The 12603-nt window shown below is 30.6% G+C and overlaps 2 protein-coding genes across 2 annotated transcripts; both read right to left on the bottom strand.

The window, feature by feature from the left end:
- LOC128182410 (uncharacterized) lies at positions 1-1812 on the bottom strand. Its single transcript, XM_052851025.1, has 4 exons — positions 1797-1812; positions 1453-1682; positions 1279-1365; positions 1-448 (listed from the first exon to the last, which is right to left on the bottom strand). Exons 1-4 carry the CDS (start codon positions 1810-1812, stop codon positions 137-139), a joined length of 645 nt encoding a protein of 214 aa, XP_052706985.1. The 3' UTR covers positions 1-136.
- Positions 1813-7356: 5544 nt separating this feature from the next.
- LOC128182409 (uncharacterized) lies at positions 7357-8819 on the bottom strand. Its single transcript, XM_052851024.1, has 3 exons — positions 8594-8819; positions 8422-8508; positions 7357-8007 (listed from the first exon to the last, which is right to left on the bottom strand). The coding sequence occupies exons 1-3, from the start codon at positions 8726-8728 to the stop codon at positions 7696-7698; spliced, it is 534 nt and encodes a 177-aa protein (XP_052706984.1). The 5' UTR covers positions 8729-8819; the 3' UTR covers positions 7357-7695.
- Positions 8820-12603: the final 3784 nt, after the last annotated feature.

The raw sequence follows: 12603 nt of genomic DNA, 5'->3' as shown, positions 1-12603 counted from the left end.
TTAACTAAATTTGAAAAGAAAAATTTGCATTCTCAATCATTAATATCAAAGTAATATAAAGTTATCACCTTAAAATTGATTATATTGTCTTAGTACTTCATAACGTATTAACTTCATTTGAAAAAGATTTAAATATTCATCTAAAACGACTGTAAAACGTTTCCAGAATGTCGGACTTGACTTGTCTTAAAACATGGAAGGCAGTTTTGAGTGTCTGGCACGTGTAAGGGACCATCTGTTCAATATTCTTGGGCTCAAGGGTCACTGTGTGAGCAGTAACTGACGGACGAATGTCTGTGGTCAACAACAGCCGCTTCATATAGCATAAGACACTCCCCAGGTCTGTTGTAGGCAAGTCTCGAACTCTGGAGTTGTCGTGATGTTGAACAATGGCGATTTCAAGTGTCACTTTTGAAATTGTTTCATAGGATTCTAGCAGGATTCCGGTCTGAAATAAATGGAGATAAAAAACAACATTTTGTCAAGGTTCTTCACAATATATCGCAAATATAAGGCATGTTATGTTATTTTCATTTTATTTTCATTGAGCAACCGGCATCAAGGTTGATGCCGGTTTCTCATGTTGTCTCGATTGTTTCAATATTCTTTTCAATATTCTTTCAAACATCGGGGATGTAGAAGGGATTTCCTTTCCAGGATATCGTAGAAATATTTCTGAAGATATTCGATTTAATCGAGCAGTTACACCATCTATTTTATGTGCAAATAAACAACATGTTACAATTTTAAAAAAAAAACAGCTTTGACTTTACTCGATTGAGGAATTCTAACTATGGCATATTTCTCATTTGTTATACTTTCATGTTAAATACTGAAATCTGATTGGTTAAGACGCAGTTAATAATATTTACTATTACCCTCAGCGTTAGCAACACACTTGGCAACGGGTAACATTAAAAAATGTTACATGCGCGAAAATTATGCGCGTACGGTTCGCTGTAGAATTCACGTTATTCCTATATAAAAGCAGTAAAATTTTCTTTAAAGTTTTAAAAAAGACATTCAGTATAACAAAATAAATAGTGCCTGTTTGGGAGGATAACAGTTGAAATTGACACCCCTCGAAAACCATTGTCAACCTCCGCTTTGCGTCGGATGACAATGGTTTTCTCGGGGTGTCAATTTCAACTGTTACCCTCCCAAACAGGCACTATTTATATAATATTGCATTGCAACACATTTGAAGAACATATCTTAAGCAAACGGAGAGGCTCCGCTTGATAGCTTACTTTTTCAAATGGTACAAAACACTCTTACCAACTCCGGATGGCGTCTGGGGACTGCAGAGTGGTGGCGTTCTATGTTGGTACAAGGAGAAGGGTGCGGGGATGCTATGGTCGATTGCTGAATTTAAAATAAAAAAATGAATACGTACAAATTTATCAAAATTTAAAATAACTTGATCTAGCCCATTTAATAATTTGTACTTACAAATGATTTGTATGCCCTCTGTATACTTGTTATAACGTGGTTAAGTCGAATAATAAGATGGTGGATATGACATTGAGGAAGAGTGGTTGTCATAGCAACACACGGGCACGTGGTATCTATATCAAATTTCTCCATTTGGTTCCACAGCACTGATGTCGAAAAATGGTATCCAGATTTTGAGGAGCATTTTGTTGAAAACACTCCTTTAAATGTCAAGAGTAGAATCAGAGCTGAAATTAAAGTTAGATAAAATAATATCAATTCAGAAATATTACTTTAAGCAATTACATCCCTTCAAAATAAACTGAATTGATCATTTATAAATTAACTATAAAAATAATTACCTAACGGTTTGAACATTTTGAAATACTATAATGGGAGATACTGAGGAAATCGTTTTTATAACAGTTGGAGAGAAAAATTCCAAAACCGGATCACGAGTTCTGTCTTTTGGTAGCATTAGCACTGATTTCCAGTAATTCTAAGATATGGTAAGAAAATTAACAAAAGGTTTTATCAACCACTAATTAAGAACAATCAATTTGATTTGATAAACACTGTATTTTACTTAAATTAACTATTTTAAGAAATCTAAAAAAAAAATATGGAAAGAATTTACAGCTTGGACTATTTTCGGTACCGTTCCTACTTCTACTTTAGATATCCGGACTGAAAATGATAAATTTTAAGAAACACCGATTTATCTATATTCAACTATTCATCTTGAAAGGTTGTCATGGGTAAAACTAATTGAATGGGTTTGATCTGGGTCAGCATACTTTCTGCTGGGTATTTCTGTACATTGCACACAAGAGTGCACAATGTCTATATCATTCCTTGAGACTATTCATGCATTAACACCCCCCCCTCCCAATAGAACGGGTGAAAAGAAACTACATTTTTTTTTCATCTAGTAATCAATCTTGATATAGTTGAATCACCAAAGAGAATACATCAGAAATTTAATCAGGTGAATATTAATTTTGTTTTATGGATTGAAGGAAGTATTATTTGCCAAGCAAATTATGATTTCCCTATAGATTTTTACCAGACAAATGTAGTCCGTTGCTTTTATGCATTGTAGAAAAAATACTGGTTAATATTTTAATGATATGCATATTATTTTTTACCGAATTGTCCTAAATTGATCGTAATTGAGATGCAGTTTTTGCAGCCTTCTTAAGGCTCATTATATATATTTTCCAAACATATACTTCAATTTAATATCGACACATACTGGTAACCCATATATGAACAATAAAAAATGACTGACTACAGAGGTTTTGAAACATTGATCATATATTGATAGTGATAATTTGATATGCATCAAATGGCACCTGATGGGATTTACCAGGGACGTATAATATAATATTATATACACGAGTATATACAAGATTTGCAGTGTTGGTATTTAGAAGAGCTTTTGTTGTTTTTAAACAGCGTGAACTTACTAATACAGATAAAGAGTATAGATCACTTCAAAGTCTACCATAGTCATGTAAGTCGTTGTTGTCCCATTATTGATTACCCTTATTTATGGCAAAGATATAATGAAATTTTTAACAGATAGTGAGCAAGAAATGGCAACAAAACCTATTCAAATGTTTTGCCACTATTCTCAACAAAATAACCGTATACTATACTGTATAGAAGAGATCTGAGAAAACTTTCTTTTTCAACAGATTATTATTCAAAGTTTTCGAGGACGAAGTACATGTAAGTAATGTGAATCAAGTACATGCACCATAAATATTTATACAGAGTTCAAAGACTATTTTTGCCAAATATTAGGGTTGAAATAATGGAAACAACAACTTTATATCATTTTTAATTGATAGAATAAACATCACGACTGATTATGTTTCATCTCAATAGAATTTCTAACGAAAGTATGGTTTCAACTCCATTTATATAAATATTTATAACAAATTGATATACTGTTCAAATACTTGTTTGTACGCTAAGCTAAGGAAAATTGTAAAAATTCTGAAAACCTGACAAAATGAGTCAACAATGTATAACAATTTAGATAATGACTCTTATGGATATAAAGGAGAAATGTTTAATTATTATAAGTAAATTTAGATTCAGAAGGAGGACATATATCATGCCATCAATAAACAATTTTATAATCATACAACGTCAGTTGGTATTATGGATTTTTTTTAAACAATGAGTAAATCAAAGTGTGTAGGAATTTTCTCAGAATACGAAAGGCATTATTCTCGTAACATTACATTGCAGCATGGTGTTTCCTAAGGCTGATGTTTGTTACCTTTCCTGTATTTAGGTTTGTTAATGTCTTAAATTGACATGTGGATATATTTTCTAATCTATTCTGAGTGGTTTGGGCTGTCTCATATAATAGTAGTGCCGATTTATGTCTGTACAAGGAAAGTATGGAAAGTGATAAAGGGTTGGGTTGCCATGGTAGTTTGAGAGAATAGATATGCATGCATACATCTTTAGATTAATCAGAAAGAAACAGCTTTTATATAGTGAATACGGGAATCAAATAATTTGTAATTCCCCCTTAATAAACTTGATATCATAGTCATGTTTTTTTAAAACTAGTATTTATTAAATATTTTGGATGCAAAAAAGTGGTATATCATTATTATCCATTTGGTTCCATACCATCGCTGTGGAAAATAGTATTCAAATAGTATCTGAATGCTGTAAAGCATTTTGTTCATTATGCACAATACAGAGGTGAAAAAAATATTGTGATGACGGAGAAAGAAAAGTTTTTTTTTAAAAAGAAATTAAATAGGTAAAGTTAAAACATCCCCAAAATATGAAAAACGGTGAAGAGTGCCCTTTGGTATTCTGAAATACTACTGACTTCCAGCTATAGGCCTACCTAATCAACAAATATACCAAAATGCTCGTTCAACCATTATAATAGAATTCATGCTTTCATTTGATTAACACCCAAATTTACTGAACAATCATAAGAAACTAAAACCTTTAATGAAAATGATATAAAGTTTGACCATTTCCGATAAGATTTCCAGCTACAGTAATTTCTATTTCAGATATGGGAATACTAGTATAGATCTTTAGCAATATCATTATCTCTTGATCTGTAAAGTTTGTCATGTGTTGAGAATTTTTAAACAGATTTGATCAAGGTCAGGATACTTCCGACTGGGGAAGTCTGTACATGACATACAAGAATGTATTATTAATATAGAGAGCCCCCGGCCAGTAAATAGGCAACGTACATTTCCTGGTCAAATAGCTTCTTTCTGCAGGGTTTTTATGTTTCTGTATATCTCGTATTAGATCTTGCTCTGTATCAATTGCCATCTTTTGATAACACAAAGACAACGCATAGACTCTAATGCAATAATAGATGAACTTGAAGTTCATTGCATTATGATTTAGATTTTAAAGCGGTTTTATTTCACCAAATTACACGACATATTCAAGAAAAGAAATGTTTTTTTTATATGCATTAATGTTTAACCATCACAGTGCATAATTAAACAGAAATTTATGTCCAGCAATACAGTACATATGGTCTTCTAACATTATCATAGTTGCTGTGCACGTAATTACATGAATATTTTGTCGAGTTTGTCACGAATGCTTTTATTGTTAAATTCCATTTCGTCAAAGTCATTGACATAATTACTATTACCAGATCTGGTACATTATTCCCAATATTTAAGCAGACTGTTTTTTGCGCCATTAAATCAATGCTAGTAAGTAAAATTTACAGGCAATAGAAATAAATACTGGCATTTTAAAAATTGTTCAATCCTAATGTCAAATTTAGCATCAGCCCAATATGATTCATTGCACATAGTATACATGTATGTATAATATTCTTCGAATTATTTAATTTCAATAAGATATATAGAATTTTAAAAAAAAAAAGTTAATTTCTCGTTTTGATAAAACATCGACTGTGCATACTGAACTATTTTAAAGATGTCACTCAGAAACAATCGCTTCAATCACTTAGATAAGCGTCTTGCATTTTTTAGCCAAGAGGTCTAGATTATTTCAAAATAACGAATTTGTTATTCAAAACTAAACAGGTGGTTTTACTGAAATTTCAGTACTAATCGGGCTGTAAAATATTTTAGAACAACGATTTTATTCTTCATTCAACGGTATTCCTGGAAATTGTTATCGTGCATTTGGTAGATGTGTTATACCAAGAACATTTCTACTATTTCAAAGTGCTTTATTTCATCGCATATCACGACAGTTGAATTGGCAGTTAACCTTTTAATAACTGCATATACCCAAAGCCATAATTATACAAAAGTACAATTCAAAATCATTTATTGATGAAACTTAATATACTGCACGTACTAAACTAAGGTATCAAAAAAATTATGCAAAGAAGGTGAGTAAAAGCAATTTAAACCACAATGAAATGCAATCAAAACTTAATGCTCAATATAATATCAATCATCTTAAACACATCTTTTTTATGAGATCTTGAAGAATACTCTGCTGGCTAGTTGACTGGTAGCTAAAATTGCAGCAGCATAATGGATCATATAGGTAAGATAAAATACACGAGGGTGTGTTTAAAGTGATCGACACCCAGGGATTTTTGGTCTTTAATTAAGTGGCCCGAGCCATTGGATTAAAATTAAAGGTATATAAATTAAACTAAGATATGGTACTGCACAGTTTAACGATCAGATAGTAACAATCATCAATGGCTTTTGGAAATGCATGACAGTTCTTCTTTCTTAACCACATTTGTTCACCTTTAACCTTCAGTTTTGTACATTTAAGGTGATTCAAACATTTTTAATGTCATGTTTTCATTCGTGGTTACGTTATCATCAAAGATACTGAATTTTAATTACATCTATTTCTACCACATAAGCAACACTATAGTGATACTGTATGATAATTAATCAATTCTATCCCTACACTTTTAATAACATAAGGAAGGAATAATGACTTTTTGCTTCTTTATCTTACTAATAGTTGGTTTTTTTAGTCTGCCTTTTCAGTCCGACATTTCCTTTCCCATCCGAATATCTTTCGGCTTTTATATAAACTCAAATGCAAATTCTTTTTACTCTGTGTCTTGTGTTGCTTCGTCTTTACAATACGAAAAAGACAACAAACCATTGTCATTACTAGCCCGAGTAACTATTGCAGGGTGGTGTATGGCACAGTTTTGATAGTTAGTCATTGGTGGTCAGATACTGTTGTTTCTACAGAATGTCTTACTGTACCTTACGACCCCGTGTGCTACATTGACATGATTTATTCTCTACTCATATTTAGAGAAAAAAGTCATAAAATATTTGCCAATCATTTCTTTTCAGTGTTTATTTTTTTTTTGAACTTTTTAAAAGTGAAGCACATCTATGTTAATCTAATGTACCAAACCATTTTCTGTTAGAATTTAATGCTATTTTTTTTTTAAATTATATTAAAATTCATTAACTCTGCGTCTTTTGATTTGCCTTCGAAGTGATAGCCTTTTCACAATAAAAAAAAAATCAACGTAGTTTCACATATTCCATATTTTTTTTTTAAATTTTTTAAATGAATTTAAAACCTTTGACGATACTGAGTACACTTTTATTAATTTTTTAAATTCTTATTGCTTGCGTTTTGAAGTAAATGAACCAGCGAGTTAATAATCCTATGTTATGAGGTAACTTAAAATGATATCCAGTTTATTTTAAAGCGTGGTTTCAATTTTCGCCCATGCTACAGACAACAATTTTTTATACTTGTCGTAAAAGTACAAATGATTAAGATAAAGCTTATCATGAAGTTCTGTAAATTCGCGAAAAGAAGCATGTATTTTTTTAAAAACTCCCTCGCCTTGAAAACACAATAAAGTAGATGCGGGTAGAAATTTTTTATTAATCTTTTTTTTCATTAAAAATATCAATAATTTCTACCATTTAAACTAGAGTATCATTTTAAAGTAAAATCAGAGGACGTTTATATCTCAGAATTTTGGCTCATAATAAGAGTTATACACATGTACAATACATTGAGTAATCCATGCATTACATTTCAAGAATATCAAATATTATCATTATCAAAAAGAATTCTCAAAACGCGATATTGTCTCAACTCTTCATGCCAAATCAACTAATTTAAAAAAAGATTTAAAACAATACATTGAGCAATTCATGCATTCTCAGTCTTTAATATCATAGTAATAAAGTTATCACCTAATATTGAATATATTGTCTCAGTACTTCATAACATATTAAATTCATTTGAAAAAGATTTAAATATTCATCTAAAACGACTGTAAAACGTTTCCAGAATGTCGGACTTGACTTGTCTTAGAACATGGAAAGCGTCTTTGAGTGTCTGGCAAGTGTACGGAACCATCTGTTCAATGTTCTTGTGTTCAAGGGTCACTGTGTGAGTAGTAACCGACGGACGAATATCTGTAGTCACCAACAGCCGTTTTATGTAGCATAAGACACTCCCCAGGTCTGTTGTCGGCAAGTCTCTGACTCTGGAATTGTTGTGATGTTGAACAATTGCGACATCAAGTGTCACTTTTGAAATTGTTTCATAAGATTCCAACAGGACTCCGGTCTGAAATAAATGCAATATTTTATCAGGGTACTCCATAATATATCGCAAATGTAAGGCATGTTACGTTTATAATAAGGTTTCTTATGTTGTGTGGGTTGTTTTAGTATCCTTTCAAGCAACATGACGTGGTAAGGATTTTTCTCTCTCCGATAAATATTTCTATGAAAATTCGATCATGTCGAGTAGATACAAACTCTATTTTGTGTCAAAATAACGACACATCACAATTTAGAAAAAAGAAAAGATTCAACTTTACTCGATTATAGAACTCAAACTAAAGTATATTTTTCATATTTTGCATCGCAAACATTGAATTTCGAAAAGCGTTAACTTTTCGAAACGAAAGGGAATGATCTCATGGCAGCACTCTTGTTACGTTTATTTTTCAAATGGTACAAAAAATGGTACTCTTACCAACTCCGGATGGCGTCTGGGGGCTGCAGAGTGGTGGCGTTCTATGTTGGTACAAGGAGAAGGATGCGGGGATGCTATGGTCGATTGCTTAAATAAAAAAAAAATGGTATAAATAAAAAATTATCAAAACTTTAAATGATTTGATCTTGCCCATACCATAATTTGTACTTACAAATAATTTGTATGCCCTCTGTAAACTTGTTATAACGTGGTTAAGTCGAACAATAAGATGGTGGATGTGACACTGAGGAAGAGTGGTTGTCATAGCAACACACGGGCACGTGGTATCTACATCAAATTTCTCCATTTGGTTCCACAGCACTGATGTCGAAAAATGGTATCCAGATTTTGAGGAGCATTTTGTTGAAAACACTCCATTTAATGTCAAAAGTAGAATCAGAGCTGAAAAAAAGTAAAAGTAAGATAAAATAATTTCAATTAAGAAATATTACTTCCAGCAATTACCAGGCTTTTAAAATTAACTCAATTCATCATTAATAAGTAAGTTTTGGAGATAATTACCTAACTGTTTGAACATTTTGAAATACTATGACAGGAGATACTGAGGAAATTGTTTTTATAACAGTTGGAGAGAAAAATTTCAAACGACAATCATGACTTCTGCCTATTATTAGTTCTTTCACTGACCTATGGTTTCCAGTTATTCCAAGATATGGTCAGAAAATCAACAAAAGGTTTTATCAACCACTAATTTTGAACAATTAATTTGATTTGTTAAATATTCTATTTTACTTAACTATTTTAAGAAATCTAAAAATTTACGTAAATAATGTACAGGCTGGACTATTTTCGGTACCGTTCCTACTTCTAGTTTAGATATCCGGACGGAAACTTATAAATCTTTAGCTACACCAATTTATCTCTTGATCTTGAAAGGTTGTCGCGGGTTAAAACTAATTAAAAGGGTTTGATCTGGGTCAGCACACTTCCTGTTGGGTTTTTATGTACATGACACACGAGAATGCACAGTGCCTCTGTGTACAGCATTTATAAAGAGTATTCATGCATTAGACCCCCATAGAACATTTCCAGGTGAAAAGAAAAATCATTTCTAGTCATATCTATTTATTTAAAATTTGTTTTAGGCCTGAACTAAAAGATTTTTTTCTTAAAATATTTCATAGATTAATAATGAAATATTTTTTTTATAGATAAGTGCTATATATGCTATAAATAATTATAAAAAATTAAGAAATCAATAACTTAGTTTTTCAAGAAAAAAAAACAATTTATGAAAAATCCTCAGATGCATGCACATGCATTATATCGCGTATTTGAGATCGTTTTCAAATTTTGTTATATCTTTGAGCGTTGGTTTTGTAAAACTGAATAGAAGGCAGTGTTATTGGCTTGGTATATTCTGCTTTCTCTCAGATTTTTGCAAGGCAAGTAAACTTGCTATGATGTTATGATATCATAATACGTTAAAGCTTTCGTTGCCATTCTGTAGTGTAGTGTAGAGAGCTGATGCAAAATCACGAATGATAATGTTTCTTCTGAATAACATTTTTCTAATCTTAAAAACACGATGAGGATTGTCCTTTGATATTCTGAAACACTTTTAACTTCCAGCTATAGGTTATTTATTTGACAAAAATACCAATATGCTCGTTCAACCAATGTTATAGAATAGTTATTTTGATTTGATAAACACTCAAATTTACTGAACATACATAAGAAAACTAAAACCTTTAACGAAAACAATGTAAAGTTGGACCATTTTCGATACGATTTCTGGCTACAGTAATTTCTACTTTAGATATCGGAACTTACATGTAATAATATAATGTATAGATCTTTTGTAACACATGTATCTCTTGATCTGTAAAGTTTGTCATGTGTTGATTATATTTAAATGGATTTGATCTGGGTCAGGATACTTCCGACTGGGGAATTCTGTACACGACACACAAGAATGCACTCTATCTTCACTAAGACTGCTTGTGGAGAATACCTCCAGTAAATAAGCAATAAATATTATTCCTGGTTTCTTAAAAAAAAAAACAGGAAAAGAAAATATCAATCTTTTCATACATTAAATTGTTTCAAAGTTTAGTTTACATTGACAAGTTCCAGTCGCAGTTCTGTAAGATTCTATCTTATCAACTGTTACAGTCTTAATTAAACAAAGAGTTTTTCTTGAATGTTTGAATTGATTACAACTGAACAAGAAACGGGCTATACGGCAGTTTCTAACCAATAGCTATTATATATAAAGAAAAAATTAGATTTGGGCAGCACAGTTGTTAAGACATTGCTAACATGTTTGAAATAGGATAGTGGTACTGAATATGTTACATTTTCAACAGATGGCCTTTTATCTATATACACTACTAGTATATTTGTATCAAATATTTGGATTAAAGGGACTTGGACACGATTTGACTTAAAATTTTCAATTTTCATTTTTCCATTTTCAGTGTTTATACTGATAAATATAAAAGTTTATAATGCTTTGTCAAAATTTGAAAGTCAAATATTAAGTTATAAGCAAGATACAGAGTTCATAATTCTTTGTTTTTTAAAACAAAGCCCGAATATTGTCATTTTTTACATACTTGTTGTATTAGTGTCAGTTTCAATCAAATGTATCTTTCTTTTGTTGATACTATTATTTATGAAGATATTGAGTTGGTTTAAATTGTTTTTAACATCTCATTTTGTCTAAGAAATGGTAAATCTCTACTTTATATATTTTGTAAACAACTATAAGACTTCGAGCTTTGTTTACATAACAACCAACTCTTACCTCTGTATCTCACTTGTAACTTGACTTTAACATTCAATATTTTGTTTAATCATTTAAAATGCACCAGTAAACCATTTTATACATAAAAAATTAAAATAAAATTTTTGATCTCAAATCGTGTCCAAGTCCCTTTAAAGCAAGTCAGAAAAAGTAAGCATACGGCCTCCATCAGAAATGAAGGATTTTGATTTTAAAAAAAATTGTTAAAGGAATTTTTTTTCTAATGTACATAACTAGAGAAAAATCCAAATAAATATGGCAAAAAATATTAATTTGTACGTTAAAGAAAATTAAGTGGATTTGATCCGGGTCAGCAAATTCGCTACACGAGTTTTTTTAACGGCATTCATTAAGAGTAGCCATGCCCAATTTACCCAATAAAAACTACATCTCGTATTCCTGGTAAAATTACCTCTTTCACAGAAAACTGTTTGCGCTATATGAACATACATCCGATTGCTATCATTTTTGGATTCCAATTAAATGCATGACATAACAATACACAACATAAGAAACGCCATTTCCCATTAAGGTGGCTCGACACACCAATGCATTATTTGATGGACCGATGAAGAATTCTCTTTGAGAAATGATTATTCAAAAATGACACCTATATCGGCCTCTGATTATTTTATATGATTTTTTTTGTATTTTTTTATAGAAACCGGAAACATCGTTTTAGCTGCGAACAAGATATATTAGAGCTAAAAATTTGTTATCAATTAATGCACAATACAATTATCTATAAAAACATATCAAAAACGGCCAGATAAACTTTGAAATATTTTTGTAAAAAAAATATTTATGAAAATGAAAAAAAAGGATTGTAGATATTTTTTAAATCAATCGATAAAAACTGCAGATAAACTGTTACTCGCATTTAACAATTGTGTACAATCATATTTCAACAAGAAATTGAAACCAAATAGTGAAATTAAAGTATAAATGGAAAATTTTAAAATCGAACCGATCCCGATTGTAATTAAACTGATCCCGAACGAAATCACATAAAGTTAGAATGAATCAGAATTTTGCAAAAATTTCAGGTTGTTTAGCTGTAAAATGTTTTCGTCATTTACTAACTTTATAATTTATATCAATTACTTAGAAAAAAACCTGCAGTTTATTTGTAAATTTCAATTTTAAAATAATTCTGATCGGGATCGGGTTTTTTTCAATCGGGATCAGTTCAAATTTGATAAATAGCAATTTTTCCAAAATTTCGCATTTTCATTTCAATTTCTTTGTAAAATATCATTGTTTAGTAATTAGTTTATGTGACTATATGATATTTTTAAAATTTTATCCATAGATAAAAAAGATATTAAAGAATTACAATTTTGATTTTTATAAATATTTTTTTAATTAAAAAATTAAACACTTGACCAAACGATCTTTGGCATGAATTTATT

This window comes from Crassostrea angulata, chromosome 4 (assembly GCF_025612915.1).
Source record: "Crassostrea angulata isolate pt1a10 chromosome 4, ASM2561291v2, whole genome shotgun sequence".
NCBI lineage: Eukaryota > Metazoa > Mollusca > Bivalvia > Ostreida > Ostreidae > Magallana > Magallana angulata.
The sequence above is the reverse complement of the archived record's forward strand: the minus strand, read 5'-3'. Positions and strand labels throughout refer to the sequence as shown.